Source organism: Patagioenas fasciata, chromosome 1 (assembly GCF_037038585.1).
Source record: "Patagioenas fasciata isolate bPatFas1 chromosome 1, bPatFas1.hap1, whole genome shotgun sequence".
Lineage (NCBI taxonomy): Eukaryota > Metazoa > Chordata > Aves > Columbiformes > Columbidae > Patagioenas > Patagioenas fasciata.
The window spans coordinates 144,275,843-144,298,317 of record NC_092520.1 but is presented as its reverse complement, the minus strand read 5'-3'; the positions used below and the strand labels follow the sequence as shown (position 1 = coordinate 144,298,317).

At 40.2% G+C, this 22,475-nt stretch overlaps 1 protein-coding gene across 3 annotated transcripts in view; it reads left to right on the top strand.

The window, feature by feature from the left end:
• Positions 1-22,475, top strand: part of LRP6 (LDL receptor related protein 6) — a 127,202-nt gene that overhangs the window by 65,617 nt on the left and 39,110 nt on the right. For all 3 annotated transcript variants that reach the window (XM_065843302.2, XM_071816839.1, XM_071816841.1), the window contains 2 exons: positions 7,220-7,616; positions 8,128-8,299. In XM_065843302.2, the coding sequence (XP_065699374.1) occupies positions 7,220-7,616; positions 8,128-8,299 (569 nt within the window). The remainder of the gene's footprint in view (positions 1-7,219; positions 7,617-8,127; positions 8,300-22,475) is intronic.

Genomic DNA, 22,475 nt, shown 5'->3' with positions numbered 1-22,475 from the left:
TGGTCACTTGCCAAGCAGAGGTAGAAAGGTAAGGCTCCAGAGGCTGAGGTACTAGGGACAACAGCTGGAGCAAGGCCTGGAGACATCAAGAGAGAGAAATTGTGTCCCTTTGAGTTACTGCTGATAGGTAAAGGGCCAAGTACCTCAGGCAAGAGGGGCTGTATCTTTTTCCTCCCCGCGTGCTGTGTTCCAAGGAACAGGTCATTGTATCACAGAAGCGCCTGCTTCCCTGCTCAAGTTCAGCTCCATGTCGTCATGGAGGCAACATACTACATAAGTGCTGAATGGCACCTTTCTCGTGTGTCAAAGTAAATTACCAAAGGCGGGTAGAGGAATGGTATTAAAAAAAAAAAAGACCAGCTAACACACTCCCCCTCAAAAAAAATAGCCCCAAACCACCAGCGAAACTTTATTGAAAGGACTGTAACTTCTCATGTAGAACTACTCAAAATCATCAGTTCACTTTTTCAGCCGTTGCTTATGTTGCAGAATGTATAGCTGTTGCTCTTTTCTCCCACTCCCTGAACACATGAGAAGCCAAATTTTATGTTTCCAGTCAGGCATAAAGTATATGTGCTTACAAAACATTGCTGACATTTTATCAGAAATTCTGTTAAGCTGTTCACATGTTAAGCATATTGTTCATCTGTATGTGAAAAATTTCATACAAGAACATGTATTTGTCTTGCATATTCCTAAACACTGCTCCTCCCTTTTCAAGAAGAAACAGTGGGGGGTGAGAGGGAAGAGAAAATTGTGTTTATTTAGCTCAGTGAATGTTGCATACCACTGCTTTTGGACTTAGAAATGAGTTAGCACATAACCCAAGTGAAACAACCTACTCAAACTATGCATCAGATGCTTTGGTTTCGCTTTGATGCTCCTCTGCAGAGCTAACTTCTGAGAAGAGCGTGAGGAAGCTTCAGGTTCAGCATTTAGAGCTGAGCTTGCCCTGAAATAATGAAATATTTTTGACTGGTGTTTCACAGCTCTCACGGCAGAGAGGTGCAGGTGGTAGGCTTATGGCTTTTGTGAGCGATCTACGACTTTCCAGAGCTTTTCAAGGCAGAGATTCACCAAAATTTCTTCCTGTAGTTGCGAAGGCTGCAGTTATTGATTTGGGGAATGGAGGGATAGCATGACAGTCACGCAGAGCCAGACTAACCACAAAGCAGATTATGAGATGTAAATGTGTACGTTTGTGTGTTTACTTCCTTTCTTGGGCTGCTTAGTGACCATGGACAAGTAAATTTATTTCCTATTTTTCAGTTGTGTGGGGTGGGGGGGTTGGTTGTGGTTTCTTAGGTTGGTTTTTTTCCCTTTGTACTTGCCTGTTAACTGTATCTGCTCTGAAAGTAGAGCTGAACTGAGAACTGAACGTTTTTACCTTGGATTATTTCAGTATATATCTGTTATGCTGCAACATATCGAAACACCAAGTGATTAAATCTCTGTTTGCAATTAGAATGACTTTTGGGAAAGGAAGGAGGGGAAATGACTCTGCAAGTGAAGAAAGGTGAAAAATGAGGCTAAGAGTTTCTCTTCTTTGAGACTGTTTTGTCTTTTAGCAGTAGACTAAAATCAAACCAAATTGTTTCATTCTGAAAGAAGCCTCATTGAGGAGAGAACTTCATTTCATGCTGTGCTGATGAGAGCGCTGTCCTAGACTGCAAAGATTTTGACGGTTGAATTTTGACTGTGTGTTTGTGCTGTTTGCAATGCTTTGGCATTGACAGATGATCCTTGCAGCCAAAGGTGAGGCTGCTGACCCTCCCTGAGCAGTTTCCATGGCAACCTAGCATTTTTGAATAATCTTGGTTTATAGGAAATCTTTTCTTCCTCCCCTTTCTCCCAGTGTTAGTTTCTCAGTTTTTTGTAGGTTTTTTAAATGCACCTTAGAGGACTTTTACAATTTCTTGTGAGGGCTGTGAATATGATACACACCCCACACTCCTTTTTAGAAACACTTCTCCATAGTGTCTCAGGAAAGCATGGTAATTTGGAATAAAATCAGCTGTTTTTCTAGTAACTGATGATACTGGCTGTTTGTTCATGTCTTAATTTCTATTCCTCTTACAAAATAAAACAGTTATTTAACTGAGAAGTGGCTTGTAGCACGCTCTTAGCTCCCTCATTGTCTAGGTGAAAGTTTGTAAATCCCTGACCCTCAAAGAAAAGAGAGGCAGAATAAGCAGTTTTCACGGCCAACTATTCGTCAGTAACGTCGAAAGCGAAGTGTCCTGTCTGAGCACCCAGGCACTTCTACCAAGAAGCTTTTACCTCCAGTCATTGCATTCTTGGTAATTCATTGTCCTGTTCTGCAGGACATATTGGGATTTGTCTTTTTCAGTATTATAGGCACTGGTGTTCTATTTTGGCAGCACTATGTTTAGAGGACCTGTTGGATAGCTGTTCATATAAGAAAATTTAGGTTTGTCTTACAAATTTGTCATTTGAGTTACATTCTTATTAGTAGTTGAAGATCTCTCAATCCATGTGCTCAGCTTCCGCATTTGACTGTAGCAAATTTTCCTTATTTCCTGCATTTGCTGCAACCAGTATGGGTGTGTGCTTTGTACTGAGAAAACCAGTGGTGACTTCAGCTGAGCAAGAACAAGTGAGTTTCCTCAGACTTCCATTTCAGCCTTGCTTTGACCATTCTGTTCTCTTTCAGGAAGAGTCTTTATTTTGCCCATGAATGCTCACATCCTTTTGCCTTTGCAGGCCTGGAGGCACTAATCAGAAATTTGCACTTCCTTTTGTGATTTAGGGCTGACCAGTGGGAAATTTCCTTTGTCGGGAATAGCCAAAATCCTAATTTGACTGCACAGATTAATATGGCATCCTAATTCTTTCTTTTAAAGGAAAGAAATAATTTATTATTACTTTCAGATACAGGTCCTTTTGCCTTTGTAGTTTTAAGGTTGAACTTGTCTAGATGAAAAAGTCTTGTTTGTATTGTAGTATCAGGAGCTCTCTGACAATAGCCACTTTACATTCAGGGAAAGACATTTAGGAAAGAATAGTCAAATGTGTGGTAATTCTATTGAGGATGCATTAATAATCTTGATTTCTATGATACAGAGAGTGCATTATATATGTCCTAGGTCTAGCACTTATGTATGAGTTCCTGAGCATGTATCTGGGTAGCTGTACCAGCCTCAGCAACCATTCATGGTATTTTGTTCAGTGATTTACAAATAACTGAATCTTGTATATCATTGAGAAGATGTAATTAATTGTTAAGGTTAGCACAGCGTTAGACATTGGACTTAAAGCTTTGCCATTGCATGTATCTGCATTCTTGCTCTGTTTTTCATTTTCTCGCCCTTCCCTTAACTTCAGCTAGCACAGAGATTTAAATTATTTTGATTTTCAAGTTACTTTTTGAGGAAAGTATTAGCTCCAGGACTAATGTAATGCACCAGCCATGAGCTTGTAATCCCAGCTTTCAAAGTGCTTAATAAAAGTAGGCTAAAGCTCTCAAAAGTAAGAGTCTGGAGTAACGCTTTTATGTCCATATTAAACATCTTAAGTAAGGGCCTTGATTTTAGAAAAATTGCTAAATATCCTCAATACAGCATGACTTGGGGCACTGCTAATAAGAATATTGAACTTGGTACCCAATTTGAATAGTTTGGGACAGTTTAAAAAAAAGTTGTGGGTTGCTAAAATGGATTAGGATTGTGTGGGAGATCAGCAAGGGGGGTAAGCAGAAGGACCTGACTTTAGATGTGGGACAGCCATATGCATACTCTGCCTGCAAGCGTTAGCATGGGAACTCTGCACGCGGTGGTTTGAAGACTGTGAGCAGACACCCAGCGTACTTGGTGGTCTGTGCCCTCAAACCCAGCACTGTATTCCAGATGCCCTTGCGTCTGCAGGCGTGCTTGCGTTGGGTGCAGTAGAGACCGCCAGTAGTTAGAAAGAAAAGAGCAGCGTGGGCAGTAAACTCTGCTCCAAGTCCCCTGAGTGTTGGTCTGGGACTCTTCATCCTTGTATGTGCAGCCTGAGGTGTCTGGAGGAAAAAGTGGAGCAGGTCCACATGTGCGGGGGAAGCTCTTGAGACCTGATTGCAGCCTCCAGGCATCTTTTGGAAGCGTTGAGGCAGTTTATATGTTCATGGCTCATTCCAGTCTCTCAGTAAGTGCTGAGAAATTGAAAAGGAAAAAAAAAAAAGGAAGTTATACTAACCTTCAACCTGCATTGTCTTTTGCTACCTTTTCATTATTATTTTTTAAAAAATATGATTCCATACACATGATGTTCCCCATCATGCTCATCATTAGAGGCAGAGTTTCTCTTGGAGAAGCAGAGTGAAGGAGTCTGGAGACCGTGCAGTCACATTTCAGCTATTGCATCAGTACTGGTCTTTGGAATAGAAGTGAACAAAATGGATTAATTCTGTCATGTCCCAGTAACCTGAGAACCTTGAGCAGTGATCAGTACATAGCCCGGTAAACTTTGTACAGCTGGTGTTTGCCTCGAGTGCAAATTGTTTGTTTTAGTTTTGAAACTGCCTTTTTTTTCCCTTGACTGCTATCAAGGTTGTAATGAGATCAGTCTATGAATGTGCCCAGCTCTTGCATTTGCTATTTTTGCTATTGTGAGGACAAGCCTAAAGACATTCAGAGTGATCTTTCTCTCAACATACCTTGAGGTGAGATGCTTCTCTGCTCTTCAGTTTTGTTTTTTTTCCCCCTGAACAGGATAATTGGTGATCTAACTAAGCAGCTGAGGTTTGTAAATGGGTGGATAATAGCTCTAAAGTAAGCTTTAAACTTTTTATTGCTGGATTGGAGAGGTGGGGAGTGGTGTTCTGGTGGGGGCTGGAATGTTAGCCAAGTCCCCAGATTGCAAAGACCATGAAATACTTAGCTCAGGAGTCCAGAGTGCAACGTGGCTTAGCTGAAAGCCATTCATTTCCCCCTGCTGAATTAAAGCTTAGACACAGTGGGTTATTTGTTAAACAACAGTGTTGCAACCTGAAGGCAGGATACGGAAGCTGTTGAAACCAGTACTCTTTGAGAAGAATCGGATGGTCAGTTGGTCAATTTTAAGGCATGGTTGTACTCAGTTGAGCCTTTCGGAGAACCTGGCATAGGTTCCTCAAAATGACTGTCAACTTCAGCTGGAGCACACAAATTATTTTTAAAATATGCCTTACACGTTTTCTGTATATGGTAGACTATATATAGCTTTCAAACTTTGGAAATCCAAGGTTAGTGCATTTGCTCAACCGTAATTTTACTAGATAATGAAAGAAGGTATTATTGAGATTTTTTAGTATGATTTTGATAGTTTTGTTTAAAAGTTAGGTTGCATAAGTGACCATGAAGTTGGAAGAAAAAGTACTAGAGAGTTCTTCCTTACTTGAACCTAAATAATACTTTATGTGACCATAATGGAGCTGAACGCTTGGATCTTGATGCTGAATTGTTTGATATATTTAGTAGCAACAAATACAGATGTACATATAAACCGCTGCGACAAGATTAGTTGCTTCTGTAATTATGAAAAATCTTACATGCCTGTTTTCCATTTACCATGTCACATGCTTTACATTATTTTAAAGGGTGCATAGACATGTAATTACAGGTTCGTTCTTCCTGATATTAATTAATGCATGAGAGTTATTCACTAGAAGAACAATTGAGTAGAGTGCACATGTGTTTCTGAACACAAGGTGTTTTTGGACAGAGGATCCCAAAAATGATCTTAATCTGTTCTGGACTACCAATCAGGAACACTTGTAATAATATTTTCAACATCGGTTTTTGAACGGTGCTGTTTCTTGCAGTACTGTGAAAGTGTCTTAGATGTTCTTAGTGTGTTAATCTTGCTGTAAATGAAGCAATGACTGCTTTGGCATCTCTCCAAAGTTTGGAATGCAGTGAGGTTTCATCTAGCACCAACAACAATTACTGACTTTTTTAAAAAAGGAATTTGAATTTGGCATCAGATGGAATACTTGCTTTATTTGTTGCTCTTTTATTCTTCTAGCCCTTATTTATACCTCTGTTCAAGATGAAGACATGGGCAGAATGTGGCTTGGCGATGGCTCTTTTTCACTGCAATCTTGGTGCATTTATTTTCCTAACTCTTCCCTGCCCTTCTCCCCCACTCTTCTGTCCTCACGCCCACATCAGTCCCTGCCAAACCCTCTCCCCTCACTGCTTGAGGAGAGCCGTTGCGACACACTTTCCCTTCATTCGGGATGTGCACATTTTTCACCTTAGCTCAGGCTTCCCTGAGGCCTGAGCTACTCTTATCTCCCTGAGACTCCAAACCGATAAGCTAATTTAATTGGAATGGGGTGTGGTGGTTGTATATCTTTCATCACACTGAAATCCAGTGACATAGAAGAGAAAACTAAATGAGAATGAATTAGAATAGACAATAAGTACATCTGTCATTGATCAGATGCCCAGCACGTGTACCATTAAACAGCTTGTGTTGCCGTATGTGAAAAAATCTTCTGGAGTGCAAGTTGAACGTAGTTATTTATTGTGATTCTGACTTTTGACCTAAAAGCCAGCGAGGCTTTTGTACGCTTCAGTTCAAAATGACTTTATAAGGCACAGTGTTATTTATCTTAATGTAGTCAATAAGCTTGCTCTCAACAAGTATAGGAGAAGGTGACAACCATCCTGCTTCGCGTGGTCGCTGGACAGTTGTCTGTTCTCAAATCTGATTCCTCTAATAGGAGTTTCTCAAAGGAGTTTTACTTGTGGCATTTTTTATTGAGTTTTTTTCCCTTTCTAAGGGTGTTGTTGAAACATGCAGGTTGTTTGTCATGGTTGTCCCCTATACCAACAACGGCGAACAGTCAGTAAATTATTTATATAATTAATTTTTCATCTGAGACTGCAGGCCATCTGTTGATTTGAATAAAAGAGCAGTGTAGTCACTGTTGTGTCTATTTTGGTATTTTTTGAGGGAATTATATGGATAGAAAACATGTCCAACATAGTACACTGTGGACAAGGAAATGACCACTGAATTGTCTTAACACATCTGACTTGTTCTGCAGAAGAACAATGTCACATTTGAAGTCATTGAGTGGACCTCTGTGCTGGTGACCATCAGTTTGGTTAGGTCTTGTGAAATCAAGGTAGCTAGACGAGCTTGCACCAAATGATGCAGAATCAGGTTCACTATTGACAAGCTTCCTGCACAGTGTTTATAAGATGCTAGTGTTTTTGCGTTGTTCTTGTAGGTGCTACTGAACTGCTGCTTCTAGCCCGCCGGACAGATTTGAGGCGAATTTCCTTAGACACCCCAGATTTTACAGACATCGTTTTGCCACTGGAGGACATCCGTCATGCCATTGCCATTGACTTTGATCCTCTGGAAGGATACATCTATTGGACCGATGATGAAGTTAGGGCAATCCGCCGCTCGTTCATCGATGGGTCAGGTAGTCAGTTTGTTGTCACAGCACAGATTGCACATCCTGATGGCATTGCTGTGGACTGGGTTGCCCGAAATCTGTATTGGACTGACACTGGCACAGACCGTATTGAAGTTACAAGGCTTAATGGGACCATGAGAAAAATCTTGATATCAGAAGACCTGGAAGAACCCAGAGCTATTGTGCTGGATCCCATGGTTGGGTGAGCAACTGTTCATGAGCATTTTTTAAATATTTTTCGTGTAAAGAAGATACCTCGGTCTTCCTGTATGTGGATGCAATGATAAACTTCTGAGTCTTCAAAATGAGAATACTGGGATTCGTTGAAAGTTAAGGCTCTGAGCCACAGGGACTACTGCTTCCCTTTGACTCGCTGGCTGGTCATCTTACGTGTCTTTAGGTTTTATTCTGCTGCTTAAAAATATTTGGAGGGGGCTGTGTTGACCTGTTTGTTGATTGTAGCTAATAGCACTGCTTATGTTGTCTTACTGAGCAGACTGATACAGGAGTTTTGTGTAATGGGACAGTGCGTTTACATGTCAGTGCTTTCTGAGTGGTTTGTGCATCCTTACTTAGGTAAGGAAACACATTTGGCTTAGAAATGCACTTTTCTGTGTGCAGTTTGGTTTCAGGAAACAGTAGTCCAGAAGATGCTGTGTGAATGTTGAAAGTTTGGGTTAATAAGAGTTCTTAAGATTTTGTTTCCTTTGCAGGTACATGTACTGGACCGACTGGGGAGAAATCCCAAAGATTGAGAGGGCAGCATTAGATGGCTCAGACAGAATTGTGCTGGTGAATACCTCACTTGGCTGGCCAAATGGACTGGCGTTGGATTATGCAGAAGGCAAAATATACTGGGGAGACGCCAAAACAGACAAAATAGAGGTTTGTAATGGCACCTGCGTTTTTAATTCCACAGAGTTATAGAATGTAGTTTATTTTTCTAGGTGTTTAAATTCTAATGTAACCTAAAAGGGCAATGGGATAATGGTTGATTTGTGCTTTAAGAAACAATTCTGTTTCTTCTGTGTCTTTGGAGAAGTTACTCGTTCTTCTTCCATTTTAGTGTGTGTAAGATGGAAATGATATCCATGTAGTAGTTCCCTCGTTTTGAGAATGTATGATAAGGATTTGTCAAATAAGTAAATTCTTAGATGATCAGGAAAAAAAGCTTTTTGCTTGGAGTAGTGCTTTAGATTAAAAAAACCAATTCATTATTTGCTCTATTCACTTTAGATGGCTAGTAGGACATATTTTAAAGAAATAAATCTAGTTTCATATTTAATTATTTGTACTCTCACAAGTCCTCTATACTTTGCATCTCCCTCGTTTTCCAGCAAGGGGACAGATTTTCCTTCCTTTGCAGCATGTTCTGCTGAAACTTTTAATTGAAAACAAAAAAATCTGTTGTGCTCTTCTCTCACATTGAAAGTCTCGTGTTTATTTTGCTATATAACATTTACGGAACAAATTTGACATTTATTATCTCTTTGTCAGTCTTTGAGAAAGTAGCATTGTTTAGTATTTGTTCAGTTAACTCACAAAAGGCAGAACTTCATCTGGAAGCAGGAGACTTGGCAATAATAGAACCATCCACCATTGCTATACCCTGGTAGATTTACCTTTCTTTTGATGAATTACAGCTTTCCTTAGTGAATCCTTGCCACTGCACATCATTTTTGCACTTATCATATTGGGCACCATATCTTCTCTAGCCTTATGAAACTGTTTTACTTATTTATAACTTCATATAAGTCAATGTGAAGTCACAGTCTCGTGCTGGAAGGTCACGTAACTGTTCTCCTTCAGAGTGAAAGTAACTCTAGTCCTGAGAGGTGAGTTGCTTTGAAGCACTCCTTGGGAGAGCCTCAGGGAGTATGGTTTTCTTTGTCCTGAAAACAAGATTTACAGTCTATAATTCACCTAATATCAGATCAACTCTGCAAAAAGAGGGGTGGAAAAGAGTCTTAGCTATGCTTAGAGATTTATTTATAACACAGCATTTCAGCCCTCATACTGTCTTGGACTTGAATGTGTTTTGCAAAAGAAAAGTTAGGCATACTGCAGTCTCATGCTTGCCAAAACATTCAGATTTTTCCATGTGCTTCAGTCTTACTCAGACCACGGTTCCATATTCCTTAATAATGATTCTGTTCAGTGCTGGATCAGTTTGTGATAGAAGTTTTCATCTAGATCAGGCATGAGCTCACTGCTGCAATTCTGTCAGACTGGCTGGAACACATGATATAATGTTTATGCCAACATTACAATGTCTGTGGCAGGACAGAAGATATCTGATCTGGCACAAAGTCTGCTGAAACAACTTCTATTTCATTGTTTTTAAACCAATGTGAGCCAGCTGAATGAGTTTGTTCCAGGTTGTCATGTAACATCTATGCAGGGCATTGGAGAAGATTTATCATCTTCAAGTTTCAGAATTACTGGTTATTTTTTAACTATGAGGCTCCATATATTGGAGTTATGATTTTACTGCTACTGCTTTTTATGGAAAGTTAACATTTGTTAACTCTTATCAGTGTGTGGAAAATATTGAAAAAGCCTGGCCAAAACTTTTAAAGCAACAGAAGAAGAAATTCTCCCACAATTTTTCATTGGTATTTTTGGATTTTTTATTTTGTTTAAGGATTGGGGGGGGTTGGTTGGTTTTTGTTATTGCAGAAGATGTTAATTTAGGGATATGTGAGAGAGACCTATAAGATCAATAAAATTATGTATAGCAAGACCAGGACTTCCCCACAGCACACACACCTTTTTTGATAGAAGAAACTGGCATTTGTAAATGGTACTGGCAGGTGATGGGTTCAGAACAAAAGCAGGTGGTTCTTCAGTGTGTGGTAAGTTGCAGACATTAAAAAATTTCATGTGTTACTGGGAAGACTGGGTAAGTCTGTGGATGGAAATTCTAATGTGTTTTACTAGAAAACAGAATTGCCTTCTGAATCACGAATTACTGAACCATAAATTGCTGTAGAATGAAAAAGGCTTCTTGAAAAGTTTCTGTACGCATTTGCTTTATTATGCTGCTCTGTAAATGTAAGTTTTGATTTCTTTCAGAGACAGGATACTGGGATGGGTGGATCTTTGGATGGAACCCCCTATAGCCTTGCTCCTTTCCTGTGTTGAGGCCACTCTATTCCTTGAAGGTTTGGGGAGTCTTTATCCTGTTAGGTTGTTGCATTAGCTTAAAGAAAAGATGTATTCTTCCTTAGATGTAATATTGCTGCTTGCTAACTGCGCTTCAGGGGGCAGAAACAAATTGAAAATTGGTGACCTCTGATAGTGATAGATCCGAGTATGAGTTCAGTACAGCTTCTGTAATTAGTAAAGCATGGAAAGGCTTTATAGGATGAGGAGGGGGTGTTTATCCAAAAGAATGGTTCCATCTAAAGTAGATTCTCCCCCCACCTCTGCCCCCCATGTGCTGAGTAATGCAAATGTGGCGAGTTGCTCTACTGATGAATCTCAGTGAATTTTCCCCAGGATCTTGTGTGGCCTCATTGTAATCTTTTATGAGAGATTGATTTTGTTATGGTAGGCTACAGAAATCTCAGGCTGCAGTGCCACTATCTAAATCTGTGATAGCTAAAATATTACTAACATTTCAAGTCTTCCTCCCACTGCCTTTCTCTCCTATGGCAACCATGAACCCTGAGGAGATTTGTAACACTTTCCTTGCCCTTCCCATCCATTTTTTATATCAGTTTAGTAGAAGGTGCTTTGACCTTCAGTAAATGTTTTAAGCTTACATTTGGAGAAAGGACACTGGAGGAGGTGCAACAAAGAGGATATTTGTGACAGGATCAAAAGATGAAACTAGGAACTGGATGTGAAGACGTCAGAATATTTGCCTCGTCCCTGCTTTGCTTGCATTTGTTTGTATGCATTTGGCAGGAGGGCTAAAAGCAGAAGAAACACATTTGGGTACTTGCAATCTATTGCCTTTAAGTAGTTTTTCATACATGATTTTACATACATTGTGCTTTTTTCCTTTTTTTTTTTTTTTATTTTCTAGTATGTGGAATTCCTCAGAACCATTATTTAATTACAGCACTACCAAAATGAATGTTTCTTGCAAGCTGCGTTTCTGGTTTGTTTGTGCTACATATGAGCTTTTTATTATTTATTTTTTACACACTGATTTGCGCTATGCTGTTCTGGAGCCCCCAGATGATAATAAAGCATCAGCAGGGGTTAATGGAGACTGGTAGGGGGTACAGCAGGGAGCTTTTGTTCCCATTTTATCTGGCAGCCTGCAGCAGGCAGAAGCAGGCTGTGGCTCAACAGCTTCGTCATTTATCTTGGTCAGGTTTCACTGCTGATAAACTTCTATTGAAATGGATGGTTGCTATTGTGCTTACCAGTAGGGAAGATTTCTCATTGACTTGCTACAGGTTTAAAGCATTTTCCTGCCGTGCTATGAGGTTAAAAATGTATGATCTGCTCTGTTGAATTGGTCTTATGTTTTCCTGCTCAAGTGAATATTTGTCTTCAGAGCACGTACACTACCTGTTTTAAGGCACAGGTTGGATTTAAAATGTTCAGCAAAGCTCATATTGATAAAGCAATTATAAATGGCTGCATGCATGTGTGGATGCATGTGTTAAGAGGAAATAATGATGATATGGCTGATTTTTCACAATTTTTCAGTCTTTCCTTCATTTTTCTTTATTCGTCTTCCTTCCTATTCTCCATTCTCAGAGCCAGAGATGACACCCACTTACACCTACTAGTGGTGAGTTTAAAGAAAGGACTCTCTGCCTCCTGTACAGATCTAACCATTATCTAGTGATTTTTGAGTGCAACTCTAACTTGAAGTGTTTCTGCATTCCCAAATCTGTTAGCCGTGCCTGTTATTACTGTCTCTAATCCTCATTATTAATATGAAAAGTCTTATATCCTGCTTGTTTTCAGTGTAAGCACACACGTCTTCAGAACCCAGCCTTGTTGTACAACAGAAAGCTGATGCTGCTAAGACTTTTTGGGTTCAAAAATCTTGAACAGAGAGGAGCTTTTTGTCTTTCACCCAGGAGCTAATAGCTTGGCATCTAGAGAATGCTCTAATTCATATTCTAATCCTGAAATTGCAGGGCTACATTTTCCTCTGATGACAACTCCCTCAATTTTGCTGCCACCCTAATAAGGAAATTTTGTTTTCTAAGCATTCACCATTTATTTTCCAACTGAGAAATTTTGTCTCATAGCATTAGTCTTTGTATTGTGAAATGCTGATGACTTGTAAGCCTGATTACTGATTCTACCTCATCTCCCTTTATTTTGAAGTAGAAGTTTGAAAATTGAGAAGCAGAAACCATTGAATTCCTAGCTGTTGAACACAGCTGCTTTTGTGTACTTCCATTGAGCTTTTGCAGGTATTAGAAGTATTTTCAGAAGTATATTTGAAGTTTCTTTAGTGTTTAATTTTGACCACAATTCGTTATCGACCTGGTTTAGATGGTTGTGGCACTTGGGAACTTCATTCAGGAAAGAACAAGTATGTGCTACAGAGGGTAGGGGCAGAACCCTCTCCTTCGTCCCAGTTTCAGAAATTTAAGCTTGCTTTGTCAGAGAATTTCCAGCTATTTCTTAACTCCTGGTAGGCCTGCATTAAGAAAAAAATGTAGATTTTTGAAATCCATGGTAGAGTAAGGGCTTATTTAAAAAAAAAAAAAAAAAAAGAGTTTATACTTCATATCATTTCCATTCAGGTCATTTTGAACTTCTGAATGAACTTAGGGAAGAGTTACATTTCATTATGCAGATCAAGATAGGAAAACTACATTACAAAGCAAACAAATGACATCTGTAGACCAGATAGTGAATTGTCCTGACTGTTGAAGATCTGGATAGAAGAATTCAAGTGGCCTCTTATCTGTAGACCCCAAATGTTGAGTGAGGGCCTCCTGGCATTCTAAGCTTGTCATTATTAAATCTAAAAGAAGTTGAATTTCTTTTTTGGTTTGGCTTTTGAGAGTGGTGCTACAGAACTGTTACCTAGCATGTACCTTTTGCAGCTGTTCAAAATATTTTATTTTAAAAGTAAAAAAGAAGAAACATATTCCAAACATCCATGCCAGTTTCAATTCAGGAACATTAAAAAGCCAAATTTTAATTGCCTTTGATAAATTAAGAATATCTAAATAAAAATGAAATGTGGAAATTTTGGTTATTGAGACACCCATTACAAACCACTTGTGCTGACAAGTTCCCAGAGAAGTCCTGAGGGATCTGCAATCAACAGGAGTCATCCTTAATGGAACTGAGAGAGATTCTCAGCACCTCGCAACAGAAGGGAGATACCAAGGGAGGATGTTGGGTAGATACAGCCAAAACTTTTGTCCAAGACTAACCTGACTCTGTGATCTGAGTACCAAGCATGGTATTTTTCTAATAAGTGAAATTACTGCTCTAAAAACTACATAATATTACAGAAGACTTGGATGTTCAGTTTTATAGATCTGCCTTTCTCCCTGAAATCTCTGGGTGGTTTTCATCTAATGAGATGTAGAGATCTTCAGCTCAGTAAGTTGCCTTACGTTGCCTTTATAGAAAATGTCAGAAATCAGCACTTCTGCTTTACCCTAAAGTAAATGTTCAGCATAGATGGGATGAGTCCCACTCTAAAAGCACCTATTCTTTTTTGTCAAACCTAAGAAGGGCCTGGAGTGACCATGTTGGAGGCAGATGCCCACACTCAAGACACATTTAAGCTGACTTCTGCAACCTTTTTGCACATTATTGTTAATAGTAAAAATGAACCTTTCTCAGACATGGTTGTTGCTTACGTCTGTGCAGCTTGACTGAGACTATCAGTGTCGGAAACTTAGAGATGTTTCTTACAAGCTTTGCTTACAGGTGAGCAGTAGCATTTTGCTAGTGACAGCTCCAAATGTACTAGCATGGAGCTGATTGAAGTATAACCCTTGGATCCCACTAACGTGCCATACATGCTTCCTAGATTTTTCCCATCGGAGTTAAGAAACTGCATTTTAGTTTACACTGTGTTCTCTTCTATCACAGTATCACAGTATGTTTGGGATTGGAAGGGACCTCAAAAGATCATCTAGTCCAATCCCCCTGCTGGAGCAGGAACGCCTAAGTGAGGTTGCACAGGAACATGTCCAGGCAGGTTTTGAATGTCTCCAGGGAAGGAGGCTCCACAACCCCCCTGGGCAGCCTGTTCCAGTGCTCTGGCACCCTCACTGAGAAGAAGTTTCTTCTCAAATTTAAGTGGAACCTCTTGTGTTCCAGCTTGATCCCGTTACCCCTTGTCCTATCATTGTTTGCCACCGAGAAGAGCCTGGCTCCATCCTCGTGGCACTCACCCTTCATATATTTATAAACTTTAGTAAGGTCACCCCTCAGTCTCCTCCAAGCTAAAGAGACCCAGCTCCTTCAGCCTTTCTTCTTAAGGGAGGTGCTCCACTCTAGATAGTAGCAAACCTGTACTGGCAGTCAGTATTGATTACTTAAGGGAAAACACAAAAGTTCCTCGAACTAAATTAAACCAGAGCCATCATCTGACCCCACTGAGTCTGACGTACTTAAAATAATATTTGAATGCAAGCTGGGAAGTGATGTGAAGAGATGCTGAGTTATGTTCTGCATTTCAGATTCAGCTGAGAGCTGTTTGTCAGTCTGCTATTACCCCTTACTCTCCAATATTCCGACTATTTTTTTTGTTTGTGGGTTGTTGTGTTGTTGGTTGGTTGATTGGTTTGGGTTGGTGGTGTTTTGTTTTGTTTTGTTTTTCCTTCTCTCAAGCTTAGTTGCATTACTGTACAAAAAAGATTCTACTGATCTTGGACCTGGGCTTCTTCAGAAGCATTCGTGTGACCTTGTGATCCCTCTCAATAATTGTTCAGCTTTCTTCACACAGCCTTTGTATTTCACTCTGAGAGTTTGTAGTCCTAACCTAAACTTTTTTCTCGATACCATTCATGATGTTGTAACTTTGCAAAGGTCTTTTGCAAAAGGATTATAAGATAGTTAATACCTTTTACTAGGCAGGTAAATACATATCATGGAAACCCAAGCTTTTGGACATGCAGAGACCATTGGAATGCAAGTGATTTAGCAAAAGGAGCAGTTGAATCAGCTTAATAGCTTACTGCCACCAGAAGTGGAAAGTATCCCAGAGCCACCCACAGCTTTGCACTGGTGGAGTCACTCGTTGGACTGTTCCCTGAACCATTTGGACTTGTGAAAACAGCAGAAAGCTTTCCATATTTTTTTTTCCTTTTACAAAAAATCAATTATATTTGCTTATGGAGGTATCTGGAAAGCACAGAGTTCAGTAGAGAACAAATTAAACATAAGAAATTCCTGGGACAGGGTACTGAAAGAAAGTACCTTGGGAAGAAAGAGAACAGAGGCTTCTGCCCGTGTCTAAGAGCATTAGAAATTGTGTTGCTGATCTTGATCTTTTAAACCTGTCCCCCAAACCACTGTGAGGGCTCAGTTTGGTCTTGACTTGTCTCCTTTGCTTCCTGTGAAGCGTGTGTAGGATTACTGATAGGACTGAGCTGACAAATGTTAAATTGCAAAATCACAGTCATTAGCTTTCTTTGTCTGTACTCCTATAGCCTATGCCCACATAACACAACACCCTCTGACTGATGCCACTCCACCCAATGTATTAATGTACCAAAAATTAATTTCCATAGCCAAGCATCTTTATTCACCTGTTTTTCAGCTGAATCTTTTCAGACAATCCTCCTTGTTTCCTGTGAAAACCTTTCTTCTCATCCTGTTCATTATTTCGTCTCAATTTTTTTCTCTTAGCGTGTTCTTTACAAACGCTGGGTTTTTTTGTATTGTATGAGATACCCTAGGAGATGTCATATTTGATTGTCACAATGGTTATAAAATCCTTTCCCTGCCTGCTTGTCACTTCACCTAACTTGAGCCGTTTCATTGAAAATCCAACCAATTGTTTCTAAAATTAAATTCCATTACTGAGAAAACGGTTCTGTTGTTGGCATTGATTGATCAGCGAACTAGGAAAGTTGTCCTATTGTGAAAGAAATGAGCTTATAACAGTGTCTGTAGCATGATAGAAAGGGCTATTTATTAAGTTAATCTCTATTCTGTTTTTACATATTTATCTTCACTGCAGTCCTATTAGGAATATTATCCATGCTGGGGAAAAACATATTTTGGATTCTTTGGAAAAATGATTAGAGCTCAAAAGGAAACTGAGAGTGCTGGGGAACTGTTAAATTAGAAATTGGTAATGGCTATTATAAAACAATTAACAGTAAGAAATTGTGGAGTTGGCTGGAGGCATTTGGTTTTTGAAGAAAATATAAAGGGTTCCAGGTATCCCGTCTGTTGATTTCTCAGGATTTCAGTGCAGTGAAGAGGTGGCTCCCCATTTCATATCTAACACATTCCTTAACATTTTAGAATTGGGGGAATATGCTGTTAGCAGTGAGTTAATGGCACTGTCAGAATGATTGTCTCAAGTTGGATTAAAGTTTTGATCACTCAGAGAGGGTATAGTTGATAAGGACTTTGTTTTTTCTAGAGGGGAAGACTAATAAAACTGAAAATTAAGACAAGATGTCTGTTTTTTTCTTCTCTTAGAGCTGATGTTTTATAGTAGAAACATGTGTTAATTGTATGATATTGCTGCAGCCATAACAGTAAAATAATTCTGTTCTGTTCATGTTTCTTAAAGCAGCGAGTTGGAAATACATAGTTCTCAAACCCAGTCTGAAAAAATGCTGATGTAATGTTCAGAAAGCATTCTGGCTCTCTTTTAGAGTTATTTTTGAGAGGTGCTGCCCCAGTTTGCTTTTTATTCATTAAGCAAATAAATGTAATGAGTTAGTGTTTTTTTCACTTCTCTGACATAGTAACATTCACTTACATTTAGGTGGAAGACGAACAGTCATATTCTTGATTAGCAGCATCATGAACTGAGTCAAAAAGTGTTGCGTCAAACAAACAGCACAAACAAACAGTATTTATCACTGGATAAGCAGGGCTGAAGTAACTAAGCCAGGTATAATGCAGGCCACATTCAAGATATTATTCCACAGTATGTTGAAATATATATGTATTAAATTCAGCATTTCACAGCTGTCTGATACTTATTTGCGATCATCTTATGCACATCATTTTTAATGATCAAACTCATGAGAAATTCACTTTTTCACTTAATTGTTTTTCACTTGTATCTAGAGTGCGTTACCATGACCCATGATGAAATTGTAAAGGTGGTAACGCATTCTGATGTTTTTTTACTATCTTTCAAACTATTGCAAGAAAACCAACTTGTTGTTAGAATGTATCAAGAGTTTCAGGTCTGCTCAGGAAGAGCTTACTTTTTTCTGTGACAATTCCTTTATAGAAGGCTGTGCCTAATGGCTAAGCTTTTTTTCCCATGCTGTAAGGTAAACCATAAATATATCTGAGAGTATATTTCAACACATGCCAATGAAACAACAAGCCAGTGTGTTCTGCATTTGTGGGACAGGTCACATGAAAAGCATTGGCACCAAGTCGGAACACTTTCTGATTCCATATCCTTTCAGAAGGAAGGTCAGTGCTACAGCTACATACTTCCTTTGAGTCAGGGGAGAGAGGGCTCCCAGCTGTGATCCTTGTTGGACATTTTGTACAGCTGGCACAGTGATGTCAGTAGTGCTTGAGCGGGGCAGTTGAGGTTCTGTAATATTAAGTGGGGTCTCCTGGCCTCTCTGAGCATCAGTGAGCTGGTGCTGAAGTTCAGGAACTGTTAGATGGCTGAGGTCTCTGTCATTGGTCCAAAAATTGGTTGTCAATTATAAAACTCAGGGCTTAAGTTCAAGTTATTCTTATTTTGTTATGAAATGTTTGTATCTGAAATTAGAGCAGTTTATGGATTTTGCTGGAGGAAATTGTTTGTTAGTTTTTTTGTTTGTTTGTTTGGGTTTTTTTTTGTTTTACTTGTGTGTGTCTGCGAAACAGGGTAAGCTCTAGCAATGTCTTGTAGTATATCTGGGGGCTTTCAGTCCTCCCCAGAGGCCTATTTCCATTCTTATCGGTAATCTTTAATTTTTTGAAGATACAGGCTTACCAGCCATTGTTTATAAATTTTCATTGACCATTGATTTCCTCTGTTCCAGTCATCCTGAGAAAGAGCTTAGCATGCATGATACTTACCTACTCCCAGATTACGCATAACTACATCCAAAAGCAGAGTCACAAAAGAGGAATCCAGGAAGCTACAGGCCTAGTAGTCTTACTTCAGTCCCCAGAAAGATTTCTCCTGGAAACTTGCAAGCCAAATAAAGCAGGTGATTGGGAAAAACCAACATGAGTTTACCCAAGGCAAATCACGCCAGACTAACCTGTTCACCTGCTACAACAAAATAACATTTTCTGTTAACATGGGGAGAGCAGTGGTTGTTATTTACTGGGACTTCAGCAAAGTGTTTGATATGGTTTCTTACAACTTCCTCTTAGACCAACTAGCAAAACACAGACTGGATGGGTGGTCTGGGACATGGGCAGGGAACTGGCTCATGGATGGCACCTCAGAGGGTGGCAATCACTGGTTTTCATTCAGGCTGGCAGCCCATCACATTGGGGTCCTCCAGGGGTCAGTACTGGGCCATATGCTGCTCAGCATAGAATCACAGAATGTCCTGAGTTGGAAGGGACCCACAGGGATCATCGAGTCTAACTCCTGTCCCTGCACAGGACAACCCCACATTCACACCATGTGTCTGAGGGCGTTGTCCCGTCTCTTCTTGAACACTGTCAGGCTTGGGGCCGTGACACCTCCCTGAGGAGCCTGTTCCAGTGCTCCACCACCCTCTGGGGGAAGAACCTTTTCCTAATGTCCAACCTTCCTAAATTATCTGGATGATAGGATTGAAAGCACCCTCACCATGTTTGCTGATGGCACTCAAACTAGGTGGACATGTCAGAAGAAAACACCATCTTAGAGAGAGACCTGGACAGGCTGGAAGAGTTGGCTAGCAAGAACCATGTGAACTTTAACAAAGACAAGTGCAAGGTCCTGCACATGGGATGACATATCCAAAGAGCGTAGTGCAGGCTGGGATCTGTGTGGCTGGGCAGCAGCCTTGCTGAAAGGGACCTGGGGTGAATAACAAGCTGAACATGAGCCCAGTATGCTGCTACAGCAACAAAGGCAAATTGGATCCTGGGCTGCATCCACCCGGGGCATTGCTAGCAGAGGTAGAGACATGGCCATCCCAGTCAGGTTGCACCTAGAGTACTATGTCTGGCTCTGCTCCCCTCTGCTTGTTTGAAAGCAAGTTAATTTTCTTCACACAGTTAGAAACCTTTATTTTTTGTAGCTAGCACAAAGTTTGGATTTAGTTTGATAACAAGAAGGTGACATCCCAGGACAGAATTAATGTTTTCCTCCTGTTTTCCTCCAAGTAACTTTCCTGTGGTTTTGAGTTGGACCAGAGAGAATGGAAGACCTTACTGTTATCTTTGTTGTTGTCTGGGAGCCAAGGTCTTTCTGGGCTCTCTTTCTGCAGATGTGAGGCAGCTGGGAAGGGAAGTATGGATGGGCCAGACCTTGATTGACATCGAGAGTGATCAATAAGAATATTCCATGCTATCAGCATCATGCTTCATATTTAAGGAGAGTCAGGTTTTCTGACTAGGAAGACCCATTCCAGTTCTGCTCTATTTCAGGTGTGGGGTTTTTGTTTTGGTTTGGTTTTTTGTTTTGTTTTTTAGTTTGGCCTTTTGCCATTTTGCAGTGGCCTTTGGGCCTTTCAGCCGCCTTCTCCTCTTCTCCTGGGATCAGCTGTTCAGGACTAGGGTGCTCTCTTCCTGGGACTGGCTGCTTGGCGTGGATGGACTTCATGAGAAATTGCATTAAGAATCACTTATTTTATATTTTGTTTTCCATTTTACATGTAGTAGTATGTTAGTATTAGTTGTTTTATTAAAATCTTTTAATCTCAATCCTCAAGTTTTTCCCTTCCCTTTGATTCTATGCTCTGTTTGGGGGTGGGGTGGTGGGGAGTGAGTGAGCGGATATTGTGGTTTTGATCGCTAGCTGCGGTTAAACTGTGACATCCCCACAATTCAAAAAAGATGCAGACAGACTGTAGAGGACCTAAAGGAGAGCCATGAAGATGATAAAAATGCTGGAGAACCTGCCATTTGAGAAATGACTGAAGGATTTAGGTTTTTTCTCCCTGGAGAAGAGAAGGCTTGGGGGGACCTTCTCACGATTTTCCAGTATTTAAAGGGCAGCGACAAGGAGGATGGAGGCTCTCATTTCATGAGGAGCCACATGGAGAAGACAGGCGTAGCTGACACAGGTTGCACTGGGAGAGGTTTGATGTCAGTATAGGAAAGGAATATTTTACAGCAAGAGCAATCACTCACTGGAAGAACCTCCCAAGGGATGTGGTAGAGTCCCCACAACTGGAAGTTTTCAAGATGTGACTGGACAGGATGCTAGTTAATCAAATCTAGGCCCCTTCCCCACAAGAGGTTGGACTAGATGATCTTTGATGTCCCTTCCAGTCTGGGCTGGTCTAAGATCCTGTGGTTCTACATTGAAAATGAAATTTTGCTCATGAGTTAAGATGAAAGGTGATGCTTTGCACACTGTCACCCTGCTTATGGCACTAGGTTAATTACAGGTAGATCATATCGGGTTTGTCTGACAGTATCCCAGATTTACATTGAAAAGTTTTTTTTTCCAGAGCCTGTGTGCTGTCGTCTTCTCTGGGAATTGTCAGTACTGAGGCTGTCAGACACCTTGTAGAGCTGGGGTCTTAAATTTGTTAATGGTCTAAGGAAGGCCTGATAGAGATGGGCAGTTTCTATTATTTGCATCTCTTCAATGCTGTGGATATAAGGCAGTGCACCTCAGCCTCCTCTTGACTGTCACTGACCTTGGTCCACTAGACCTGAGTGGGCTGCTCGTCTGTGTAGCATTGCCAGGGTTCCAGCACGAGCTCTAGCTGCAGCTGAATTATATTTTCACAAATGGGATAGGCATAACAATTGAGCTCTAGACTTAAACTGATCAAATTACAAGTGTAAACTACTGTACATTTAAATCTCAGATTATCAAAAAGGTAAACTCACTGCATTAGCTTGTTTATTACAGTTATTACTGGTATTCAAGAGGGAGTTAAATTGAGGGTATCTGACAGCAAGAAAGACTCTTAGGATGCCTCACTGTGCAGTCCAGTCTGTAACTTTAAAATAAAAGTAACGATTCAAAATTATTTTATTGTTCCTGCTGACCGTTAAATACAGCATTTTAAAATATGAACACATTTTCAGCTTTAATTCATTTATTCTGAATAAGCTGTATTTTCATGAGGTTTGCATTCATTATTGTTCTAGGATACACAAAGCTCTTATCCTACAGGCAGGATATCTGGTATTTTTTCTGAGGCTATTTAGTTTTTGTACTTAGTTCCTTTTTTTTTTTTCATGGAACTGCTTGCTCTTTCAGTAAAGGTAGTGATTGTGGTTGCACCACATCTGTTTCCTGTTGTAGTTTCTATATTCTCATTGTGGTTTGTAGTATTCTGAAAGGCCTCAGAATGTGAAACCCACACCGCACTGTGGTTAAAGCAGCATGAAGTCCTGGAGAAGCTGCCTCAGAGCGGCAGAAGGTGGGTTTCTCAGATGGGGGATTCTGCGGGGCCAGGCTTCACTGTGATGAGCTGATCCATCTGGGGCTGGAGAAAAGGAATGAACAGTCTCACCTGGGACTCGGTTGTCACATGAATTCCAATATGTGAAAAGATGATGCTGAAATCCTTTGAAATTGGTTGATCAGTGATTGCTTGTTTTTCCTTCTGTTTATTATACATATCATCCCTATATCCCTTGCCACTTTCCTTCTGCCTTACACCAGACTGTTTGATTCTGTAGCCTATTGATGAAATTCTATTCAAATCTCCTAAAATGCAGCCAAAATGACTGCAGACCACGTGGTGCCATGGAACTATTAATATGGTGATAACCAGCTGCTAATGGGCAGGTGTTTATATTAAGTAATATAGCACAGATAGGCTCAGGTAAGATTGCATGG